Source organism: Synchiropus splendidus, chromosome 17 (assembly GCF_027744825.2).
Source record: "Synchiropus splendidus isolate RoL2022-P1 chromosome 17, RoL_Sspl_1.0, whole genome shotgun sequence".
NCBI lineage: Eukaryota > Metazoa > Chordata > Actinopteri > Syngnathiformes > Callionymidae > Synchiropus > Synchiropus splendidus.
Genome location: NC_071350.1, coordinates 6245827 through 6271382, shown reverse-complemented (window position 1 = coordinate 6271382; position 25556 = coordinate 6245827). Strand labels below are relative to the sequence as shown.

At 40.8% G+C, this 25556-nt stretch overlaps 2 protein-coding genes across 2 annotated transcripts; both read right to left on the bottom strand.

Annotated features, from left to right (window-relative positions):
• Window positions 1-1006: 1006 nt before the first annotated feature.
• LOC128748810 (zona pellucida-like domain-containing protein 1) lies at window positions 1007-16875 on the bottom strand. Its single transcript, XM_053847805.1, has 10 exons — window positions 16770-16875; window positions 16415-16635; window positions 12884-13065; window positions 10257-10329; window positions 10051-10148; window positions 9698-9778; window positions 9441-9612; window positions 5972-6056; window positions 5352-5381; window positions 1007-1179 (listed from the first exon to the last, which is right to left on the bottom strand). Exons 1-10 carry the CDS (start codon window positions 16873-16875, stop codon window positions 1007-1009), a joined length of 1221 nt encoding a protein of 406 aa, XP_053703780.1.
• Window positions 16876-22080: 5205 nt separating this feature from the next.
• On the bottom strand, window positions 22081-23344 carry LOC128748041 (putative transcription factor Ovo-like 1). The gene is made up of 3 exons (XM_053846432.1): window positions 23277-23344; window positions 22993-23182; window positions 22081-22403 (listed from the first exon to the last, which is right to left on the bottom strand). The coding sequence occupies exons 1-3, from the start codon at window positions 23331-23333 to the stop codon at window positions 22081-22083; spliced, it is 570 nt and encodes a 189-aa protein (XP_053702407.1). The 5' UTR covers window positions 23334-23344.
• Window positions 23345-25556: the final 2212 nt, after the last annotated feature.

Below are 25556 nucleotides of genomic sequence, written 5' to 3'. Positions count from 1 at the left end.
GCCAGAATGCCTGACATTACATAGCTATCCTGGCCAACTCACCTCCACTTTGTACACTCTTTTGCTTGCACTTTACCTTTAATGGCGCCCCCTGGGAGACCGCTCGTACTGAGCACTTAAACGCATTGTCGAGACCCTTCTTAAGACAATGGGGTTTGTCTCCAAAAAATGATGCGAGAGTAAAAAGATTAACACTTTCTGTCATAGTCAGCTTCGATGATATTCCAATGGCGTCTGGTGGCTGTGACGTAACAACTCCATTGAGTACAACTGTAACTTTGAATGATCTCTTTGGGTTCACTTCACTGAAGGCATGTCTACATCCATGGCACTTTTCAGGGGTCTCCTTGGTCAATTCGACCTCCAGGGTCCTGTGGCACCTGTCCAACCATTTTGAACCATTCATGTGAAAGTACAACTGATGGTATGTGGGCCACTTTTTTGTCCCTGTCTCAACTATTTTCAAAGGAAGGCTGCTTCCTACTGAACTCTGCATAAGCTCCAGAGGAAGATTATACACTATGACACCCCCTACAAAACCCCCTTGACAAAAAACTCATTAAAAAAAAAAAAATAATTAAATGGCAATTTTATTTCAAAATTCAGTGTTGGTCAAATACAAATGGTACATTTTACAGTTCATAGCTTGGTAATGGACTACGTAGTGTTCAGGGCTACATGGGGTTTCAAGTTAATGCTTTGCATATGTCATGCTGCTTTTGGCATGATTCTCAACTATGAGTGTAGTTGGATTCCTTGTCGACATTTAATGTGTCATTTGGTCTTTTGAAGCCTTTGAGTTCATCATTCTCGTACAGTTCATGGACAAATTTTGTAGTTTATAGTTTTTAGAAAGCACTCGTGCATAAATGTGCATCTCAATCCTAGTAAGTGGCTGCACAATGAGTCTTGTAGTATTTCTAAGCAAAAACACTGTATCTGCTAATGGTTACACATTTAAAATGTAATTGTTTTTTATCACAAGTGACAAGTGTCCGCCATAGTTTTAGCTGAATGCAGTGTTCCGAAATCCAGAAAGCATCTGAGCTGAAGAGTTCTTTCTTCTCAGGAGCATGATGGAGAATGTGAAGAAGCAAACGCTCAACACAGTCAAGACGATCACTCCTGACATCAGTACACTTGTAACGGTGTTCATCTTGAACTCTGGCGCCTTTAGATCTGGAACAAGACAGAGGTATACATTGTTTTTCTATTGCATTTACCATTGAACTGTCCTCACAACAGTTTAACAAGAAACTGTGGACCAATATGGCGATACATTGTCTGGATGGTCTCACTGGGGGATTAACAACAACTCAATCTTGTCGGTCGGCCCAGAAATATTTGGCAAGTAACACAGATTTTGGTGTTCATCTTCAAACACACTCAAGAGAACCTCATTTCTTTACGTAGTGAATATCACAACCTGTGTGGAAGTATTTCGTAAAGATAAAGTTTTGTCACTACCTCCTCGCCAACCACTGATGTGTTCCCTGGTTCTACACTTCCCACCAGGTCAACGCGCTTCTACTCTTTGGCTTTTATACAACCGCACAGCTGATCTTTTTTGTAATTTTTTAGTGAATCTGCCCTGTTTTAATTTCATGTATTTATTGTCTGTTTTATCCTGTTGTCTAGCACTCAGTGACAATCTTGTATTGTTTTTTAAGTGCTTTATAAATAAACATGGTTTGTTATGGTATGGTATCTGTACAAAAGTAACTTTTCATAAAACTGAGTGAAATAATCTTTAAAACAGAGATGCTGCTGCCAAAGTAACACATTCAGACGCAGAGGTCTCCTGGGCAGCTGTTTTACTTTGCTGACCCTGATTAATAAAAATGTGTATTTTAAAAATACTGTTATATTGATTCTTTGACTTACTACAAGCTAAATGTCAACAGTTCATCTTCTGTCATTTATTTATCCAAGATAAGTATACAGTTGTATCAGCTGTGAATCTGTGATGGTTTTCTAACTTTCCACACCTTTAAGCAATCATTTATAGAAACTGTATATATACACTACAAGTAACATCCAACTTACGACTAGGATCGGTTCCGACCAACCAGTCGTAAGTCAGATTGGACATAAGTTGAATGCCATTCAAAATGGCCGACGCAAGGGTTCTAGCTACTACTGTAGTGGTAGATCACTGTGTGACAGTGAGGTGCTGGGATACTGTGCTGCCGTAACCGTTGTACTTGATGCCGGGCTGCTACGTGTTGCGGTGCCAGAAAAGTAGTAGTAAGTACGGGTGGACGTAAATCGAGCAGGTCGTAAGTTGGATGTTACTTGTAGATGACCAAAAGTATTTGCTCACCTATCCACATAATCAGGATCAGGTGTCCTAATTACTTGACCTGGCCACAGGTGTATCATATCAAGACTGTTTGGACAAACAGTTGCGAAAGAATGGGCTGCTCTCAGGAGCTCAGTGTATTCCAGTGTGGAACTGTCATTAGATGCCACCTGTGCAACAAATCCAGTGGTGATTTCCTCGTTCCTCGACTGTGGACTGAAGGACTATGGAAGAGTTTGGGAACAACAGCAACTCAGCCACCAAGTGGTCGGCCATGTAAACTGACGGGGAGGGTCAGCAGATGCTGAGGCGCATAGTGCAAAGAGGTCACCAACTTTCTGTACAGTCAGTTGCTACAGAGCTCCAAACTTCATGTGGCCTTCATATTAGCCCGAGTACAGAATGCGAAGGGCTTCATGGAATGGATTTCCATGGCCGAGCAGCTGCATCCAAGCCACACATCACCAAGTACAGTTCTGGATGCACTGGTGTAAAGCAGCTGCTACTGGACTATAGGGCAGTGGAGACGCCTTCTCTGGAGTGATGAATCACGCTTTTCCATCACGTGATCTGATGAACCAGTCTGGGTTTGGAGGTTGTTTTGGTATATTACTGAATCAAATGATGGACCCATACATACATTTAAACAATCAGTTTGACAATAGCACAATAAATCACAATGGTGGCTATATTCAAGTTTTTATATCACCTTATTTAAACTGAAGCTATTTTAATGTTTTGAAGTTATTTGCATAAGAATTTCAAATACATTCAGAATAGTGTAAACCCTGGCCACTGTGTAGTGAAAAACACCCCTGAACAAAAGCAAACAGATGCTTTTGTTTGCTTTTGTTCAGGGATTCCTCCATGTTTGTTGTTGTTATCATCCTAGCTGCCAAGTGTCTTGTGCATCAGTGTGATCAGTGGACCAGGAACTCTTGCACTGACAAAGGTTCCCTGTTGTCTGGAGAGCAAACTGTTCAATTAATTTTTTTGTTGTAATTAATTAATCGTAATAATGTTGTAATCAATTAATCGTAATTAACTTTTTAAAGTCCCACCACTAATATATATATATACGGTGTGTGTGTGTGTGCCCAACTGTTCTTCACTTTTTTGTAATGTTGTGAAATGCATTCAGAAATACTGACTGACTTGTATGGAGTAATATAATTAGCCCTGGAAGATATGTACAACGTGTCAAAGGATGTCTTCCCTCACGATGAGATTCCCATGCCCCCACACAGCCAACCAATCTGAGGAACGAGGGATGGACCTAGCCAAATATGGCTGTCACGTAAAAATGGGCAAATCGGATGCCAATTGGGCATTTTCTAATAATCTAAAACTGGAGTGTATTTTAAGATGACATTGATGACTATAGACTAGGACCATGTTTGGGACACATATAAGTGAGATGAAAACCATAATACCGGTTCTTTAAATAGTTGTTCATGTTGCATGCTCAATTGTTTTTTTTCTGTCTCTCCCATTTGTATTAGGATTCTGCTTTTATTTTGGTCCCTTGAGTCCTGTTTTGCTTTCTCCCTACTTTCTTCCTGTTCCTGTGGCACACAGCTGGAGCCTATCATCCTCTGATCACCTGTGTATAAGAACACCTGGACTCCAGCAACGTGTGCCAGATCAACTCCTCTCGTTCCTTTGGTAACTTGGCTCTCCTCGTTCGTTCTCTTTCTGTGCGCTTGTTAGCTTATTGTCACCACTCTCTCTGAAAGCCTGGTGCCTGAGTTAGGGTTCTGTTGCCTTGAGTTTCTTGTTTTGCTCTGTGATTGACAGTTGGACTCTTAATCTTGTTTATGGACATCTCCCGGTTTGACCATTTGGTTTTGGACATTCTGACTTTGCTCTATTTCTGCCGGTTCTCTGACGCGTATGTTTTTCTTATATTGTTGTGAATGATTAAACCATTGTATTTGACTCGCTCCAGCCTCCTGTGACTTTCATCACTGCATTTGGGTCCCTCCTCGCGTCTTGACTCATAACAATTTGCCCTTTTTGCATTATGAAGATGTCCATACTCTGTCACTTGACTCCACAGGGCTTCATCTTCAATGCAGGCTTTTCTTCGTCTCTCAGAAGGACATATGACATTGACCCCCATATAGCGGCGTCGACAAGGGATGCACCAAAAATTTGGCCATACAAAATTTTCAGACTGAAAATGGTGCATAATCGCATTTTTGGTCTAACAACGTAGCAGAAACCGTGGTCAGTGCAATTTGGATCAAGTCCTCCACATTTCGAGGTGTGTTTTGTGAAATTCAATACACCACATGGAGCTGCAGTCCATACCAATATGTTCCTGTTGCTCTTTAACAGTAAAATGCAAATAATGTCTTCACATAGTGTTTATTATGAAACATTCCCAGAGTCACGTTTCACAGGCTGATTTCCTGTCTGAAAACAACTTTTCCCCGCTGCAACATCCGGAGCGCACACGACGGGACAACAGTGCAACAGTGTCTCCAGACTCGAAGGTGCTATTGTCAAACAAGACAAAATACTAACAGAAGAAAACTGACAAAAAACTAATGGAAGGCGGGAGCTGGTGAAACAGGCTGCCACACATGCAGCGCCTTTGGTGTATTGATCATATGTGTCATTGAGTCGACGTATCGGTTTGTCACATGAGAAAGACGAAGTGTGGCGTTAGAAACTCTGACAAGCCACATTTGAGTCGGCTCTGTAAAAATTCCTACAAAAAATTTTAAAAATCATGATTAAAAATGGTTGTAATAGAGTACAAACAAGTAGAGAGTCTGTCAACATTTGGTTCACTTAGATGTATTTAGATTTTCTGCATGTAATTGTGACCATTGTGGTGGTGCTTCTCTCTATTGTGGAGTTCATAGCTTCATAGTCATAAAAAAGAAAGTACTGTTTGAAGCACACAAAGCATGAGTTACCAATTGCCTGATTTGAGTGAATGAAATCCCTGTTCTGGCTTCTTCTCTGCCCCTTCTCAGTATGTTTACAGTCATTCCAATGGTGAGAGTAAAACCTTGCTGGAAAAGTGAAGAGGTCTTACCAATTTCAGAGTTGTTCATTGCTGTTTCATCTGTAAAAAAATATATCGTCAGATTAATTATCACTTCAGTCAACAACATAATTCACATCTTTGAATATTCATAAAGGGAGGTTGCAACACACCCTCACTCCCACGGTGTCATATATTGACGTTGGGAAAGTGGACTTTTGCGTCCTATGCTGCGTGTTGACACATCAGGTTTTCAGTTGACGCACATTTTTGGTTTCTTTGTTTTCTCCATTCATGTGCACACAGTCCTGTTGAAGTCCTGATGAGGAAGGGGACCTTGGCCTTAGTGGTTTTTCAGCAGTTTTCTGCTGTTTATTCAAGAATAGTGCTGGTAAACCAGGTGTGAGAGGCACTGATATCGACATTGCTGTTCTTAATCATAGCTACAGGAGGAGTTCAAGAAAGAATTGTATGTAAACTAAATCACATTTAAGTGGCTAAAACGAATTGAAAATCTGATGCCTCGCATTCCACGACATGTCATCCACACCCCTGCCTGGAACGCCATCCGGAGGAAAGTTCACTTTCCCAACATTAATATATTTGGCCATGGGAATGAGGAAGGGTTGGGAATAGGGTTAGGAATGTAGAACTGTGTTATCATGTAATACCACTGCGTGTGATGATGGGGCCGGCTGTCAAAACAGCGTTTCCAGATGATGTTTCTGCCGTGTCTCTTCTTCTCCTGCCACAAATCTACAGATCAAAAAATCAAATAGGAAAACTATAACTAAAAAATAGATTAAAAAAAAAAAACATCGAACAAAGAATATGATACAAATTGAACAATGTCCATCGTATTTATGTTACAGCATTTCGCACAATGTCAACGTTTCAGTTCTCTCTCCTCTCTCTGTGTGCATTCATCCTCTTGTCCGCTCTCATCACAATGTGGAATAAATGTCCAGGCACAGAGACAAGGGCAGAGGCATTACCCCGGCTCACAGGTCCCCTCGCACTCAGCGTGACATACTTCTTTTTGTTAAAGTCATTTGTGACTGGTGAAAATAGGACTTCTGCAAGTCCTGCACCTTGGATTATAGGGCCCCGTGTTTGCTGTGGAAGCCTAATGTCATGGAAGCTGAACTGGCGAGGAAAGTGCTGAACAATTGTAACCCCAAAATAGCAGGGTGCTTGAGTTCCTCTGCAAAGGCATATCGGGGTACGCTGGATAAACAGGGGGCGAAAGAAAATAATCAATCACTTCCTTGCTTTCAAAGTCCATACCTATGCGAGTGATGTCGATTTCCTCTTGTGATTGTGAACTATTTCACAAAGTGGGTGGAAAGGTTCCCACTTAAAGACAACAATGCTCATTGTATTGTGGCCATCTTGAAAGATGAGGGTTTTTTTCCAGATACAAGGTTCCTAAGGAGTTGTGTCCTCAGTTTACCAGCCATGAGATGTTGAACCTTTGCAAGACATGGGGAGTGTTTCAGAAGTTCATCGCTGTCTATCACTCTCACTCTAATATGAGTGAAAGATCAGACATTACGACTCTCTATATGGGAGACAAGCTTAGAAACCAGTGGGACCAGTGGAGCCAGCAGTTTTGCTTTGCCATAAATGCTGCCCAATACGAAACAACAGACAAAACACCTGCCAAGCTCTTGTTCGGTTATCAAAATTAAGGGCCCACTAGACACTGTCCTGCTTTCCAAGGCATATCCACACTGCAACACTGGTTTTGTTTGTAGCATCATAACCTCACGGGGCAGACGCTCATGCTGTGTTCTGAGTCACAACAGCAGCGATAGCTGCTTGTTGGAGATATTCCAGAAACCAGTGATGGTCTGGAGGTGGATAAGTGCAGTTCTGTGTTCTGATCATATGAAAACTGAGACAACAGCATGTAAACCAAGCACTTCTTGTGTCACTCAACACGCTGAAATGAAACTCCAGAAAGAGCACTCAAGTATAAATGTTTTATAATCACTGTGCTCCTTTTCAATCTCTGTATCATGTAAGTAGAAATAATGAGTTGTATGCAATGTATCAACTAAGAAGCCATGTGATATAATGGTTACACATATACCTTCTCTTGTGACAAGGCTTGAAATGTGAAAGCACAGCTGATTACATAAGAACCACCTGATATCTATCGCTGATGATCAATTTGTGTTTGTAGAGTGCAGACGTCGAGCTTTGATTTCAAAATAAGAAGAAGGACCAAACTAAGACTAACAAGTCTTAAAGTTTAGATAATTGGCATAAGATACTTTAAGGATTCCAAAATGACTCTTTTACTATATATATACTATACTATATATATACTTAATGTGTTGTATGATACAATATTGTGAAAAAATACATTTCTGTTCTCACGGCAGTAAAAAGGAAACAAACCTGTCTTTTAAATGCTCCAGACTTGGGGAACAACCCAACCTCACTCCCATGGCATAATGCAGTATATCACCGCATAAGAAAGTGGACGTTGGGGTTCTATACTGACAAAAAATGCAACCTTCAGTGTTGCATATTGACGAATAGGCATTTCAATGCAGTAGAACGTAATTTCCTTTCCATGTAGCGTTCCAGGCAGGGGATGGGGGTTATGTCCTGCCGGAACCTCTCTTCTCCTAGATATAGTGGATGTCAGTTGCTATTGCTAGTTTGCTGTTTGAGGTGCTTTCAAATGACACATTTAATTTCATGTAGAACAAAGAGAGCGTCATCCCATGGCTTACCAAATCCCAACTTTTTACGTGTCACGCAACGTTCAACGTCAGGATATGCCACGGAAGGCGGGACATGTGCTTCAATTGGAAATATATATATATATATGCAACGCTAAAGGCTGCCTTGTGCATCTGCATAGGCCACACATGTCAGCGTAATGTACAAGCCACCAAAGAAAAACTGACTCAATCGCTGATGATTGTAAGCCAATTTCAACTGTGGAAGATACAGGGATAAAGGAGACATTTCTGATCGCACCGTCGGATGCAACTTTTAAGCGACCTTTGAGAGCTCAGAATTAATTTTGGACCAGATGTCCTGACTTATGATTTAGTTGGTCACCAATGATAATGTGAAGTTCAAATCTTCTCTTCTCATTCATTTGATTAGTCATGCGCTGCAATTTGGAATATCTTAGAATTTGAATTCTCAAAAGACATGAGATATAATGTGATTAAAAAGTGAATGTAGATGAATTAGATGGGGTTTTTTTTTGTAAATTGTAGTTCAATTCAAGTAATGCAGGTGTTATATTTTGGTTTCTCGTATGCTTTTATTTTATTTTCTGTATTCCGCTGTGTTGTTTCCTCGTCTCATCCCCTCACTTCTAGCTTAATGGCAGCGCAGCTGGATCTCATTCCGCTGATCAGTCGGATTTCTACACCTGGGTTCCGGTCTGCGTTTCCAGATGGTCATTTCATGTTCCGATGATAACGTTCACTCTCTCGACTCTCAGATCTCTTGTAGCTTTTATTTCTATCTCTGTTTTCCGTGTGCGTGTTTGAATCCTTTTATCGCCTGTTTAGTTTATCTCCTCGCCGGTTTTCTTTTAGCTTCCTCGATTGCATGAGTGTTGTTGTTTAGACTCGCCTTTTCTGTTTCGCCGTGTCGTATTTTATCCACGTGTGTTTGTTGAACCACCACCGAGCACTTTGTGTTCGTTTAGCCTTGTGAGTTTTGTTTCCGAGTGCGTTTCTGTTGTCCCATTTTTCAGGCTTGAACTTAATTCACCCGCCCTTCTGTTTCAGGTTTTCACCCTTTCCCTTCGCGTTTGTCCTCCTCGCTGCACTTCTTGTGACAATGACTCTGTACTTGGGTCAGACTTGCTGAGCGATTATGACAGCAGGGACATTTTATCTTATTTAAATCATGGACATCTATATAATTTAATTTTAAGTCACAGAATATGCAGTTTGGAATACTGATTACTTGTGAGTCAAGTGCAACCTTATTCTGAAAATACAAATCATTTCAATGAATGCATTTGAATTGGGATTATGATTTTTGATTAAGTCAATCATACAACCATGGCACAGACTCTTGACCATTATTCACGAGTGAGTGTAAGGTCACTGAAATGGATGTTTTGTCTTTCATAAGAGTTTATAAAAGTAAACTTACGGGCATCAACATTGCACAGTCATCGGCTCGACACAGCTTCGTGACACAGTGCAGAAAAACAGTGGACATCTTCTGGTTCTTGTGTTTTACAAAGCGGAACACTTCGAAGGCAAAACGGCCCATTTGACTTTTGCCATTTTCAAATATTGTGGTCTGTGGGTCTTTTTCACAGCTGGACCAGAAAGTGGGAAAAATGAAAAATTATTCAATGAAATTAAAATATACATTATATTTCATGCTTGCACCTTTGACATTACCTGAAGAAAAGGTCGTAGCGAAGGCCATCATTTGGATTTCCAGTTGGTGTCGTGTAGCAGTAGTCCATTAGAACATTCCATCTTGTTGACAACGAATAAGAGGGCTATTAATAATGTGCCTCCCAACAAGGCATGGCAGCTGAGGTTTTAGCTTCCCAAATGTGATATTGGCATCAATAAATCAGTCAAAGATTGCAGGATTAACCCTAACCCTAACCCTAACACCACCTTGATGCAATAAAGTATCAAGGGATTGGTAGCTGTGTGTGCTGGCCAGTGAATGCCCAGCACTGTGTTTGGACATGAAGTCAGATTCAGCGTTCTTCACTGAAATTTTCCACAACAGTAAATACCGTTTATCCAGATTGGCAGCTCTCACAGCAGCAAACACTCGTGTCTTCAGGGTGAGTCCAGCCACAGGAATTGACAGCTGCTGGATGTAGGTCGAGTCCTGAATGAAACATGTCACTTTTCATTTTTTTATATAATGAAGAATAATGCATCTGTAGCACATTTATCGGGCTTTGAGAGACAAGCTCCGTGGTTGGGAATGACTTACATTGTAGAGTAGAAGATTCAGTGTGCTGATGAAAGTACCATTACTGTCCTTCACAGTGATAGCTGCAGCTGACCTAGATGGAATCATACAGAATCATCACAGAACATTCACCATTGCTTAAAAACACCTGGACTCCAGCAACGTGCCCCAAATCGACTCCTTTGCTCCAACTGCTAATCTGCTCTGTTCGTTCTTCTCTGCCGTCGTACATTTATCCGTTGTTCAAATTCTCGTCCGTTCAGCTATTTCTAAACCCTGGTGTTCTGAGTTTTTGCATTTTGACTCCCTTTGTTTTCCCTGCTCCGCGTGGCTTCTTGGTTTTCTCTCTGTAACTCCCTACTCGTGCGTTCGTTTTGACGACCTCAATAGTTTACTTTGTCTTTTATTGCTCATTGTGTGTTTGCTCTCCTGTTACAGACTTTTCTTGTATTCTTTCTCCGGGTTCGGTGACGCTTTTCGTTTGGACTCATTCCGTTGTGGACTCTTCCCAGTTTTGGTGACGCTCTGGATTTATTTTCTGGTTTCATCTGCCTGTTGTTGTATATTTTTGTATCTTTTCATTAAATAATTGTATTGACTCGCTCCAGCCTCCTGTGACTCTTTCACCACTGCACTTGGGTCCCACTCTGCGTCTTGACTGATATCAGCATCTAACTGTTTAAGCTTGACTATGACTGAGCTGAGCCTGTGTGAACTTATGCTGCGCCACAGAGGTACATTTTGATGTCAACTTCTCAAGAAGAAGTGAAGATGGAGTCATTATGCTCATGCCCTGAGTAATCTATAGTACTAGTGATATCAAAACTTTGATTTTACAGAACCTCTGTTCGATGTTCTCTCAGTCGTGTATCACTGATACACCGACAACAGTCGCTCATTCGCTCTGTGGTGAGGTAACAGTCCTCTTTTTTTTCATTCATACACTACAATGATCAGACAATACAGACCACGTCTCCTCTGGATATTTAATTTTATCCAGAAAATTGCAAGTTTACGACAACTCAGCAACCTGTTGAAGGAAGCGCTCCTCTGCTATGTAGATCATGATGGCAGTCACAGGATGGAGCTGGCATTGAATTGTCAATGCATTGATTCTGGACATCTTCAGTTGAACTAGGTGATCATTCAGCAAATTCACTGTGTACTGTAACTGGGGACTCTTCGAACTCCTTCGTGGATTTTTGCAGTGCTGTTTCTTGGTTGTGCATGGTGACAATCACTAAGGAAAAATAACTGCTGGTTGCCCTCCACAACATTGAGGCCCACCATTAAGCCTAACACATGGTCCTATTCTGAACAGCACTGGCTCTTAATTTTGGCAATTATTTGCAACAATTGTACAACAAATTGTTGTTGCCCAGCGTTCTCTCACCAGCTCCAATCTGCTCTGCTTCATATTGTTCTTCCTGTCATGTTTCGTTTCTGTTGTGCTTTAATTTTGTCATTTCCTTCTCTTTCGTCAGTTTCACAGCAGCGCAGCTGGATCCCATTCCACTAATCAGACTCCACTGATTTCTGCACCTGGGTTCCAGTCTGCGCTGCCAGATAGTTGCTTCGTACTCTCTCTCGAACCTCTGTTCTCTCTGGTGTTGCCGCCCTTGCTTCAGCATTCCTTATCTCGCGTAATAAACCTACCCTCGATCTCCCGAGTCTTCTGTCAGCCTGCAACAATTCAGCAATTGGGTCTGATTCCACACCCTCTCATAGTCTCACAGCTAGTTCCTCTCAAGTTCAAACCGTGCAAATGTTGCTGTTTAAACTCACTTTTTCTGCTCCTCCGAGTCATAGTTTATCCTTGTGTGTGTGTAGAACCACCACCGAGTGCTTTGTGCTAGTTGGGCCTTGTGAGTTTTGTCGTCCTCACTCAGTTATTCCTTCTTGTTCGTGCATTGTGTGTGCTCATTGTATTAAAACTCATTAACTTTGACTCCTGTCAGTGTTCTGTTTACTGGTAATGATTCCACTCTTGGGTCACTCCCTGAGCGATCATGACAAATCTCTCATCTTTCAACTTCTTCACATTGATTTCCTGATGCAAATGATAGAAGCATATTTTCAGAATTTGCTTTGCAAGTATACGATAGGGACTGCACTCAGGTATTAGCAGTTAACAATTACAATTGTGCCGGTGGCACGGCCAAAAACAAATGTTCTCAGACTATCACTCTGTCAGTTTCCTTGCTCTGAACCAGCTGGAGATGAGCGGTTATACAGTGAAGCGCTTGAACGATTAACCATGGGACACATTTTTGAAACACCTCCACTGATAAAGAAAGTGTTGTTCCAAGTGAAGTCTGTCTTGACTATCCCAGAGTCTTCCAGACTTAACAAGGCATTAATCACTACTATATAATTATTAATAATTATAATATGCTGCTCATTCACATTCACTAATTTCATGAATTAGTAGATTATTTAGGGGAAAAATAAGTATTCACTAATCTATAGTGAGACCTGATTTTCATACGTGGTCCATTTGATGACAATCTTGATATGGTTAAGTGTTTACTGAGGTATATTTCATGCTCCAGAGAAAAAGACAAAAATAGTGCTTGGCCACTTGTGACCAATAATGATACAAACACTTTAAAGTGAATGAGTGAAGTGAATGCTCCACGGTCACTTACGAAGCCAGCTGAGTGTTGTTGACCAGGTACTCCAGGGGGTAGCTGCAGCTGAACTTGTACAGCAGACCTGGGAGATAGCTGATGATGTTTGATGGATCTGGAGTGTCAATGTAGCCCGAGATATTTCCAATCTGTACTAGAGACAAGTTCCCGTAAGCATTTGGTCCATGCCCTGTTGAGACCTGCAAGACCAAGAATAAATAAACAAAATTCAATCTTGTCCCTGCTTGTAGTTCTGGCATGGTAATGCTCTAACAAAAAGCAAAAGTTGCATTCGTGCTGGAGGAACCTTTTCAGTTCTGGCAAGCATTTTGTGGATTAAGGCCCCCATTTACATGGGGCCCCATGCACACACATTTTCCTTTAGAATGCAGCACCCGTTTGCACGGAACTGCCATCAGAACCAACTGAACCAGACTCTGGCATCCATGTCCTTATGGAGCTTGCTTTGTGCACTGGTACACAGTCATGATGGAAGAGGAAGGGGACGCTCCAAACTGTTCCCACAAGGTTGGGAGCATGGTAATGTCCAAAATGCTTCCTGAAGGATTCAAAGTTCCTTTGACTGGAACTAAGGGGCCAAGCCCAATTCAACCCCACACCATCACTCCTCCTCCACCACATTTCACACCTGGCACAATGCAGTTTGAAATGTTCTGCTCTCCATCCAACCTCAGTGGCAGCTGCTTTGCACCACTGCATCCAGCACTTTGCATTGCACTTGGTGATGCGTGGCTTGGATGCAGCTGCTCGGCCATGGAAACCCATTCCATGAAGATCTCTGCATTCTGTACTGGAGTCCGACTCTACTCGCTGCCGTTGCTGCACATTCACAGAGCAACGGCACCGGATCCAGTTGTTCACAGCTATGAAGGAGTTTGAGCAGTAACAGATGTTAAAGGCGTCCATAAGGCTTCTTCTTGTTTGCAGAGATGATGCAATTTTAGGACGAATTAACTCCTTTGACATCATGGTATCTGTTGTTTTTGTCAGGGGAAATTGATGTGTTTTTAATGATGTCCCACACGTGATATTTGCGCTGCTGTCGTGCTTGTTTTTACTGTGATGTGGTGATGTGTCCCCAGCATGTCTCCTTGGGAAGCACGTGCGGTTGTCCTGCACCGATGATGATAACCAGAGCCAAACTCAGGAGCCTACACTGAGACAGACAGCACAACTCATTCCTGTCTGGGACACTGGTTTTGCAGACAGATTTGGTACCTACACCCTTGTCATTTGTGTTGTGTTGATTTGACTCTTTAAAAGCTGCTATTCATTACAGTTTCAGTGAATAGTATCATTGTAGTATCATAAATAGAATTGGATGTTTGTTTTTTTTTATGAGAAATGTTTTACCAAGAATAGCATACTGGCATGTGAATTCTGTTTTCACCATCACAACATCAATGTCGAGGCTTTTATTTATTTCTGTGGCACTTTCACAGACACAAAGTGTGCGTTCATTTTTTCATTTTTTTTAAATTTAATTAATAGATTAAATAAAAATCATTATTTAAAAAATGGTGGTGGGAGCCATGATGCTAACTTCTGGGTTTTGAAGAGAGCTGCCCATAAGCACAGAAAATGGCGCCAAAGCTCACTGCCAAATTTCCCTCCATGCCGTATAACTCATCTGCTTCATCCAAACTACAGGTATACATATAGGGTAAAATATTATTTTACCATAAAACATTATTTTATTGTTTCATAGAAACTAATTTAAGATTTCAACGATTTTAATTGTTGAATATAAAATACAAAAGCGAGTCAAATATCAAGTCGCCTGCTCCCGCTCCGGCTCTTGCTAAATAATATGAACTGGTTTCGTATTTGTGTGTGTCTCAGTGCATATGCAGAAGTAATTTATCTTTTCTATTTTCCACACTTTTATCATAAAAGAAGGCCACATTCAAGACCCACCACCAGCAACAACAATAGGCATTAATATTGGAGATAAAATTGAAGACCATTATCAACTCTCGACCCTTCATTAAGAATCATGGAAAAAAATAAATAAATAAATAAAATTTTATATATATATATATATATATATATATATATAAACAGAGCTGTAATGAGGAAAGCTAATCGGAGCTTGGCTTCATTTCATTATTTAGTTGAGGGAGTATGTATGGTGTGTAAATGTAGTGTGTCCCAATACTCCTGAAAAAAAGAAAAAAAGACAAAAAATATCCAAAATATATACTTAAGTAACAAGGACAAGTTGACCTACAAAGATTAAATGTAAGTAAGGGCATTAAGAAGTGTAAATATGCAATGAAAGCTAATAAAATATTTAATTTCATATACACTTAATTTTAATATAAATCAACATAACTGTGGACCAGACGTTCAATATAAAAAGACATTTTATTTCAAAATATATTTTCAGTAGTCCTTCAATGTATTTTGAGGAACAAGAAAAACACACAAAAACGGTCAATGAAAATTTTAGTCTTGAAACAAGAACATGCTATATTTACTGCTGAAGTGGTGACGGTGAAGAAAAGAGAACCAAAAAGGCAGAAAAATTACAACATATCAGTTATATATGCAAGAGGTTGCAAAAGCGTTGGAGCTAGCATTTGCAAATGTCTCCAACACTCGATATGCAGGAAACAAAACACAGCACGGCAGCCAATGACATGTCGTCTTTACGTGTAACATGCTGAAGTGTTGTCCCAAGTCACTTCACTTCGTCATCGGAGGGCACCTCATAGTGGAGGGCACTCTAAACCAAGTGCTAGTGTTAGGGGAGAAATGGGACACAGCCATAATATCAGCACTTACTTGGCTGATTATTGAGAGGACACTTAAAAGTGTTACTCCTCTACATACGGTGTTCAAATGTGCACTATTCCCACAACAGTTCTGCGTAGAGTTCAAGTTACACAGACCACGGTGTTCAGTGATCAACAGCAATTCTTTAGCAAGGATGCTGCTGCAAGACGCGCCATTATTATCGGTTGAGGATGTCACATTAAGTGATTCTGACAGTGACAAAGTCGGGTGAGAAAACATTTTGTTTGTGGGCTGTATTGAGCTCCATCATGGTTTGCATGTTGACAAAAACACAGGCCGCAGCTACACACAACTGACTGGTTGACTGGGCTGCACCAGGGGAAGTCACCGTGCTGAGGGTGATAGCACCTCATGTGCTACTTCATGTATAAAGGTGGCCAAGCAGGATGGCTAAATCGGAAAGAAGTCAGTAACACTGCGGGTAGTTGTGGCGGTATTTCGCTGTCAAACCTCATTCAAAGAGCCAGACTCATAGACAAAAGAGCCACATTGCTGCACCCCCTTCTCTGGTTAAGTCTCAAAAAGAATAAATAAATCTGTCAACACGAGTCCAAAATAAACAAATGAATAAACAATGCTTCAGTGCGACACATATCTGACCAGACATCAACACTTTAAAACACAACTTTCCCTGCGACTACTATTGAAGACCCATGAACTGGTCCTTTAACAGGCACAAATCCTTTAAGGGTTATGTCAAGAGTGTATCCGCATTTGTGTGTTTCTCACCTCCAGTGAGTTGCCGCAGGTCTCCATTGTAGCCAGGCTGATACTAAATATCACCACAGTGGGGAATGTGTTGTTGTTGATGAATCCACGGCAGAGCGTGTCGCCATGCCGCCCGTTTAGTGCCAGGTCAATTTCAGAGTAGCCGGAGAAAAGCACCGGGCAAAAGTTGATTTTCAAGGTAATGGTTTGGACTCCGCAGTAGACACTGATATCTCTCTCACCTGGAACACATGCGAGTATTCACACTGTCGTGAGGTTGAACATGGATGAATTGTTAATTCAGCAAACACGAGTCTCAATTTCACTTTGTAATGTCGAGAACAAAAATTCATTGAATTAGTTTGTAAATCCTTACCAGGAAAACGACTGTGAAAGTTGGAATCGCAGTTGTAACCATTGAACTGAGCTCCAATCGTGATGAATTTACTAAATACCACAAAAATCCACACCATACGTTCCATTTTAGCACCTGCAAACGTAAGATAAAAAAAGATAAAATGTGACCGTTTATACGAAATAATTGTTACATATCAATGTCTATATATATATATATATATATATATATATATATATATTGCTGAAGAAACTAGCTCTAGAAGTGCTACAAATATATATATATATATATATATATATATATATATGTTTTTGCTGAGGAAAAGTAGCTCTACAAGTGCTACAGACACTCACCCATGTTACTGTAGATTTCCATTAGCCTCAGACACACGAAGCAATGGGTCTACGTTGCATCCTGATGGAGAACTAGAAAGAGGACTCAGCCACAGGGGGAAGGCCTCAACACATAAGTAACTCATTATTTGGACATTTCAACAAAAAAGGGCTGGCCATAGTTGACATGGGAACATCCATCAAATATGAATGCATTATCCAAATCTTTTGACCTCCACAGAAACATGAGGAGGTTTTAAAGTTTCCCACTCATATCTTTTCAGTCCACAACCTGCCACTGTCACTTTTCACAAATGGTCTGACGCTGCAAGAGGTCCAGCAGTGAGGGCGGGGGAAACAAATTATCTTTTCATCACCGCCGTTGCTGAGCTATTTCTCTGGGGCAGTCGGGGAGAGAGGAGCTCACTGTGGAGGCCCGTAATAGCTGTAATCCTCACACTTCAGTCATCAGTATTATATCGTGCAATGAGCATGACTCCTCTAACTAACTGCTTTCTGCTAATTCTGTTTACTGCTCACATGACCGTGCTTCCATGCAACAGTGAAAACACAGCCAGTGTAAAGCAACGACCTGACAGTCTTCCACAATAAAGTGCATTTATATCATCTGAATTACTTGCATAGTTCTTATGAATGCCCAATAATTTCTTTTATGCTGTCATTCTTTTTTTTTTAATCGCAGAAGAACCGATTTTTAGAGACATTGATCTTACTGTTATCTGTTCTTTCTTGTTGTTTGGTGTTTGATTTGAATTCTGTTCTCATGTAAAGCACTTTGTGACTCCTGTAAAAAGTAATGTAATAAAAAAAACAAAACAAGATTGCTACTAAACAGGTCACACCCCCAGGCTGTGTCTGTCCGTCGGATGCTGCTGAGAACCACACACTGTAAATACAGAAGTATCTGTGTCGATTTGTGTAAATCTGACTTGGCCATGGCAAACTCTGTCGACTTTCTTTCAGATATATGCGTATTGATTTCCAAAACCACATAAAAAACCAATGTTATTATTATTATTGTTGTTAATAATATAATAATGACAATATAATAATAATAATAAATAAATAATAATACTTTTATTGTTAGTAATATTGTTATTATTATAAGAAGAAGTCCCACCTGAGTGTCACTCACATTTGATGAATGCTAAGAGAAGCTGGTCTCAGAGACTTTGAAAGACCAGGAATGAAGCAGTAAAACACGAGGTAATGAAAGCAGTGGTAGAAACAAATAAACAATAAAAGACACAAACACAGAGAAGCGGGTTTGAAGTTCTGCTGATGAGTGGTTCCCTAACATGATCATGGACCCCCGCCTTCGCAGTAGAAGACAGAGTGTGTGTTGGTGTGAAGGGCAGCAGACGACTCAGCAGGCAACTCCTAAGTAGTGAAAATCACACATTGTTGGTCAAACTTGAGAGATGGTTCTTTCTGAGACACACCAAACTGGATCTCCAACACACACTGAAATTCCTTCTTGCCTCTTACTTTCAGATACGACCCAGATGTCGCAGAAGTTTGTGCCAGTCTGAGAAACCGACTGAAAAGGTGCCATCTTCCTCACTAAATCAAAGACTATTCCTTCAAAGTGCAATGTGTTGGAGCTGAAGCTTCGGTCCCATGGATCACACAGATTGCGTAAAGAATAACTCTTTGACATCTTGAAGTAAGAAAGCATCAATGGATTTACAAAGAATCATTTGTAAATGAACTACCAAAGCTTAAGAAAGTGGAATATACTGAAAATTCATAAGCCAACTGTGATCATTAAAACAGATGGATACATGCATAACATCAGAATAATATTGTAATAGTAGCATTGATTCACTCAACTGATAAAGTGAAACTAATAAACTGCTGGGAAACATTTCGACATTCCTCAGGTTTGCATCATTTAGGAACACATTTTCATATTTAAAATATGATCATTTAGTAAAATTAACCACAGAAAATGGCAATCCTAACTCCAAATATATTGCTTTTTTTTCCCAGTTGAAATGAAGCCAAGCTCCAGTTAGCATTCAGACTATATTTTCCAGTACAAGTATTTAGTTTTTCCATGATTCTTAATCGTGCTAGTTAGAGGTGACAGTTGGTTATAGAGAACGTGCCTTCAATTATATCTCAAACATACACATATATATATATATAGGACAAAAAATAACAAATGTGTCTCATGAATTGGAAATGGGCGATGTCCTCTTTAGGACCAACCAAGATGGCATGGGCTGGTTTGTCCTGTTACACACAGTGAAAGAAAAAGATGAACAACTTTGTGATGGGCGGAGCTGCAGAAACAAATTTGAGCAAATAAATCGTGGATATTTTTCTGTCTCAAGCAACAGTTCATGAGAGTTTATATTACAACAAAATGTGTTTTAATGTCACATGCTTATGTCACCAGCACAACAACTGAACATGGAGGAGCTGAGGGCAGACGCTGAAGAAGTGGGTACAGTTAGAAACTGTCCAAAGTATTCCATTAGTCATACTGTTATCAGCTTAGCTAAGCTTGAAGGGACAATTTTAGACAATACTGGGTGAAGTTGCAACTTGTCTTCATAGTTAGTAGATCGTCCGTGCAAGGTTGAGGTATTTTATTGGATGTTTCATTTAATGTATTTTAGGTTTTTCCGCTTATACGGTGAGGGTTGGATAAGGGGAATGAGAAATCTGAGTTTACACTGTAGCAAAACGACTATTTACACAGTGCACACTGTCAAGTTCTTTGTTGTTGTTTTTTATTTCCGCACTTGAAAGGGAGGAGATCCTTCTGCACAGGGTGAGACAAATTGCATTCAGGGACAGGTTTGACCATTTATTTTGAGTCTTCCTTGTCCCAAAAGCAGGTGAAAACTCTGTTGAAAAAGGTGTCTCAAACCTTTCTTTCATTTATTATTTGACACAATCATGCAATAATACTCACTCTAAATAAAGCTTCATGATTTGCAGTACTAAATAAATGAAATGACTTTTCTCATGTTTGAACAGCTTAAAGTGGCACTAGGTAGTTTAAGAATATTTACTTTTGGAAGTGCCGCGGTAAATGAGTGTAGAATCTGTCTTCAAACAATCATGAAGCATCTATTACTCCTCACAAAAAGTCCACTCTTTTCATGTGTGTATGTGAGACGTGTGAGGCGCACGGATCATGCCACATATTAATCTACATGAGTTGCATCTACATGAATCTGAGCTACAACAAACTCACCAGTTTATTAGTGGTCAGTTGCAGATCATTGACCCGATGATATCTTCGAGTAGCGCTGTGTGAGTTTGTTGAGGCGAAGTCAGCGTACTGACTGAAACATCAGTTTGACTGACTCCCTGCTCTACTGTATAAAAATGACTTGACAGTGACCTCAAATGCTGAAGTAACTTTAAAATGTTATTGCTATTGCAAATGTTATTGCTATTGCTGTATCATGTATGAAAACAAGTTTTAAACTATGGTCATGAACTCCTCCAGGTTTTCTATAGGTGTCTTTGTTTTGGTGTTGTTTGGTCCTGTCTGTCATGTTTCTGTGTTTTTATTTTGGCATTTCCCGGTTGTTCTGTTTCCTGTCCTCCCTTGTCACACCTCCTCCAGCTTCACAGCAACACACCTGGCACCAATCCTCCAATCAAGCCATGAGGATTTCAACACCTTGGTTTCAGACTGTGTTGCCAGATGGTTCCTTTGCGTCCACCTGTAAAGAGCTGCCTCTTGTGTATTTGTTCCAGCGTGTTTGATTATTATCTTTCTGCCTCATTTTATTTTCTGCCTTTCGCTATTAGCCTTGTGTGCTCTGTGTGAGCGTTTCTACTACTCACCTTTTGTTTTCTCTTGCTAGCTTTTTTTCCTCGTGTGTGTGTGTCTGTGTGTCAATCCCACCACCGAGCGCTTTTTGTTATTTGGGCTTCGTGAGTTTGTACAAGTGTTTTTGTTGTCTCTGTTATTGAGGCTTGAGTTTTGAGTCGCCTACTTTCTGTTTCAGAACCCCCCCCCGGCCCCTTTCCTGCATGTTGTCTTCTTGTGTTCAATTTTTGTGTATTAGTATTACATCTCTTGCTTTATCTACTTTCATTTCAAGTCATTATCTGTAAACCAGCAGCGATTTTAGCATTTGGGGTCTGTTCCTCTGAGCCACCATGACTCCATTAACACAGATCACATGCTGAACTCCCCTGCTGACAAAAAATGTTTATTGAACATGGGTAACTCAATGTTTATTTATGATAATCATCTGAGATTATCATACTAACTGAATGATGAGTGCATGTCTCACTTTAAACAACTTAAGTCATCTTTTATTTTTAAAATTTAAACGTGAACTTTTATGTCCCAAATTTCACACTTGCATACACATGGTTTTGGTGAAAGCTTTATTTGTTCAAGACAAAAAGTAGCTGTGTTTTTAAAGATTACATGATGAATATTACTACAGGAGTTACAATAGATCCATATACAGTCGACGTCATCAAATATATGTGGCTCTTCCAACAACATAATGCGACATGTAGGTGAGGAACCTTGGTCCAATAAAAAAATTGACATGTGAAATTGTTGTATTCAGACTGTGGACAGTCCTTATGTAGCTTGATATACACATGTAGTTCCGTTGCAAAAGTCATCAATGTTAAACTTTAACAGGGGCCCTTTTCACAAAGGTGCTTAAGTGAAAAGCCAGAGTTGGTGTTGCTGGAAGTGAGCAGAAACTGTCTTTCAGTTTCATGAAGCAGGCTGTAGTGAATCGCGTGGTACTTGTGATCTGCGGTTTTTGATATCCTCAAGCACAAGCTGCTTGTGGATCAGCCTTAACTTTACATTGAAGTGGTCACTCACATTCTGAATCTGAACTTTGTGGATCAAAGTTGCCTGCTGTCTTGAAGCAAGGTCAATTTCAACTTGATGTCGTGTGCATGTACGACAGTCACAGAGGGACACAATGGCCAAAAATATCAGGACTTTTTTTTTTCAGTCCCATCCTCGGAGAGCTCTAGACGTAGTACCGCGGGGCAGAGTACATGAGAAAAGGACTGACTTTACACCCAACAGAAACAAAGGACCCCGCCTCATGAGCTTCTCGTCTGTAATACCTGCGCAGGACAGGGCTGTCTGGGTGGTACCGTCTGACATGGTGGAAGTATTCATCCGGGCGACTGGAGGTGAACCCACAGTCCTCACACACAAAGATTTTGGAGCGTCTCTGGCGATAGGCGAATTGCTGGTAAATGCCGTGAATCTTCCTCATGTGGGATTCCAGCGAGCAGCGCTGTGTGAACGCTTTCTCGCAAAGGTCACACTTGTAGGGCCTGATTCCTGCAGCAGAGAGAGACAAAGCACCTGTTTTTGTCAACACATTACATTCCACACACGTTAGTGATCCTACCACACACACACTCAGTCGCTGCGATCAACTCTGGTAAACAGGTCAACTTCCAATGAAGGTGATGCTTTTCTACTGCCACCATACACCTTCAGATGCTGGAACCACGACATATAAGAGCTAACAGCTAACATGACGTCTCACTGCAAAACTCGGTTTAAACTCAGAGGTTGAACTCACTGCTCAATAGTTGTATAGAAATGGAATGCAGTCTCAAATAAATGTTCTCAGAAACTGAGAAAAGAAGGAATTTGTCAGGAAAGTCTACAACACTACGATACTATCCAATGATGGACCTATACATATATTTAAACAACAAAATATTGTTTATTTTGCATCAGTTTGACAATAGCACCATAAATCACGATGGTGGCTATATTCAAGTTTTTATATCACCTTATTTAAACTAAAACTCTTAATGTCTTGAAAATATTTGTATAAGAATGTCATATATATATATATATGTATACACATATGTATGTATACACACGTGTTCTCATTTGAGCTTCCATTTGAACCAACCTGTATGTGTCCGCATGTGTCTTTTAAGGTCAAAGGTGTCATTGAATCCTTTGCCACAGAAACGACAGGGATGTCTCTTCACCAGGCTGTGGCATTTGAGGTGGCGGGTCAACATACGCTGCAGTGGAAAACTCTTGTGGCACACTGAGCAGATAAATTCATCTGACCCGGGCACAACCCGAGGACGTGACTGTTGACACAGTTATTTATTTTTGTTAAATAAAGATTTGAAATATCATTCAATAAAGTCAAGTCCAACCATCCATCTGCCCGGCCAGTCTTACCTTTGCTCTGTTGACATCAGTCAGTCTGTCAGGGTGGTAGAAGGAATCCTGAAACATGGTACTCCAGTTTTGCAAGGTCTCAGCGCTGGCTCCAAACGCAGTGCCTGGCTCAGTGAATATTTGCGCCTCGGTGTGTTCAAAATTGCACTCAGTTTGAGTGGATGTCAGTGTCTGCGATGAGTGGACGTCAGCGTTGCAGGACACCAGCTCCCGGACATCTCCTCTCTCTGAGACCATCACAGAAACTCACTTTTCAAGTGAAGTGCAAGACTCATCACTCACCAGCTGACTCTTACCTGTCGTCTGAATATCGTGCCATTCCACACACCCGGTGCTCCTCCACTGTCTTGTCTCTTGTCTCTTATTTTTCACTAAAAAAGACCTTGGCATGATTCCTTTCTCCTGCCGGCGCTTTGCTGCGTTTCAATGAATTCCAAAATATGTTTAGTTTTCAACCAGAAAACAAACCTGTCTTGACCCGTCGCTCGATGACCAGCTTGTACAGCAATCCATGAAAATGATTGGTCTCATTTCCATAACACTCTCTGGCAGGAGCCGTGCGGCGCAGGGATTGGGCGGCTTGCTGCTTTGAGTACAGTACACCTGTGTTGACTAGGCGTCTGCACCATTTTAACTGGTCCCTCGTGGATTTGCATGTCAGGCAGAGAGAAACATGGCGTCTTCTCATTCAAGTGGCCCTTGGCATGCAAATACCAGAGCAGCCCAGCCCTGTCCCCAGACAAAGGCCATGGTCGGAGTAACAGGAGCAAGAGAAGAGGAGCCACAACCTTAACTGCTAGGTAAATCAGCCAGCCATTTGTTTACACTTTTCTACACGTGCTGCAGGAGAAGTGCTTCTGCTTTCAAGGCAGATTTTATTGATCCATGCAAGGAACAGCTCCATGTCCAGCGCTCATCTAGCCAGCCAGTTGCTTTTTCTGTCAGATTATTTCACAGTTTTAAAGTCTCAGCTTTGCATCTACGCTTGAGAGAGAGTTAAAGGAAATGAAACACGCCTGATTTCAATATGTTCTGCATAACCAAACCCATCATTCAAATTCCCATAGAGGTCAGTCCAAGAACATCGGGGGGAATAGTTTGGTAAACTAGACGTACGTCTGTTGGATTTAGACGAGGGCAAGGAATGTACAGTGGTATGGAAAAGTACCTGAACCCTTTGGAATTTGTTACATTTCTGCATAAAATCACCATCAAATGTGATCTGATCTTTCACACAGATGAAAAAAACTGTCTGCTTTAACTAAAACCACCCAAACATTTATAGGTTTTCATATTTTAATGAGGACAGCATGCAAACAATGACAGAAGGGGGAGGAATAAGTAACCGAACCATCACATTTAATATTTTGTGGGCCCCCTCTTTGGCAGCAATAACTTCAACCAGACGCTTCCTGTAGCTGCAGATCAGTCTGGCGCATTGATCAGGACAAATCTTGGCCCATTCTTCTTTACAGAACTGTTGTAGTTCAGTCAGATTCCTGGGATGTCTGGCATGAATCACTGTCTTGAGGTCATGCCACAGCATCTCAAGGGGGTTCAAGTCTGGACTTTGACTTGGCCACTCCAGAACGTGTATTTTGTTCTCCTGAAACCATTCCGAAGTTCATTTACTTCTGTGTTTTGGATCATTGCCTTGTTGCTGCATCCATCCTCTTTTTAGCTTCAGCTGTCTGACAGACGGCCTCAGGTTTTCCTGCAAAACATCCTGATAAACCTTTGAATTCATTCAAGTTGTCCAGGCCCAAAGATCAGATCACATTTGATGGTGATTTTATGCAGAAATATGACAAATTCCAAAAGGTTCAGATACTTTTTCATACCACTGTATCCAGTGGGTGACCAGGATGATAAACCTCAGTTACAATGAGTCTTTGGTGGGCTCAAAGGCTACTTTTAAATGAGTCAATAAACCAGCTGTGCAACACTGTTACAAGTTCAACTCCATGGAGATTGGCAAGTTCCCTGTGTTACATTTTATGAAGTGAACACATGTACATTGAACTCAGTCATAATAAGTTTGTTGGAAGGTGTGGATTTTTTTTTCTGATGTTGAAGCATGGCAAATGAATTCCAGTACTTAACTTTTCCTATGTTTTTTTTTTTTTTTTTTTTCCGTGTGTAATGTAACAGTGGCTCCTCACTGTAGTTTACCGTGCATTAGTGATGTTAGTACTGTAGTACTAGTGTTGTAAAGTATTAAATTTATTCTCTTAAAAATACGATGTTCAGCGTTTGTCAAGTCTGTGTCCATTCTACGTC

Coding starts and splice junctions, on each gene's coding strand:
- LOC128748810 (XM_053847805.1), bottom strand. CDS start 16,875: ATGGAACGTATGGTGTGGATTTTTGTGGTATTTAGTAAATTCATCACG. Junction 10,330..12,883: donor AACAACACTCAGCTGGCTTC/GTAAGTGACCGT, acceptor GATTCCATCTAG/GTCAGCTGCAGCTATCACTG. Junction 1,180..5,351: donor AATGAACAACTCTGAAATTG/GTAAGACCTCTT, acceptor GTCTTGTTCCAG/ATCTAAAGGCGCCAGAGTTC.
- LOC128748041 (XM_053846432.1), bottom strand. CDS start 23,333: ATGTTTCAGGATTCCTTCTACCACCCTGACAGACTGACTGATGTCAAC. Junction 23,183..23,276: donor CTGATGTCAACAGAGCAAAG/GTAAGACTGGCC, acceptor CTGTGTCAACAG/TCACGTCCTCGGGTTGTGCC. Junction 22,404..22,992: donor ACACATGCGGACACATACAG/GTTGGTTCAAAT, acceptor TCTCTGCTGCAG/GAATCAGGCCCTACAAGTGT.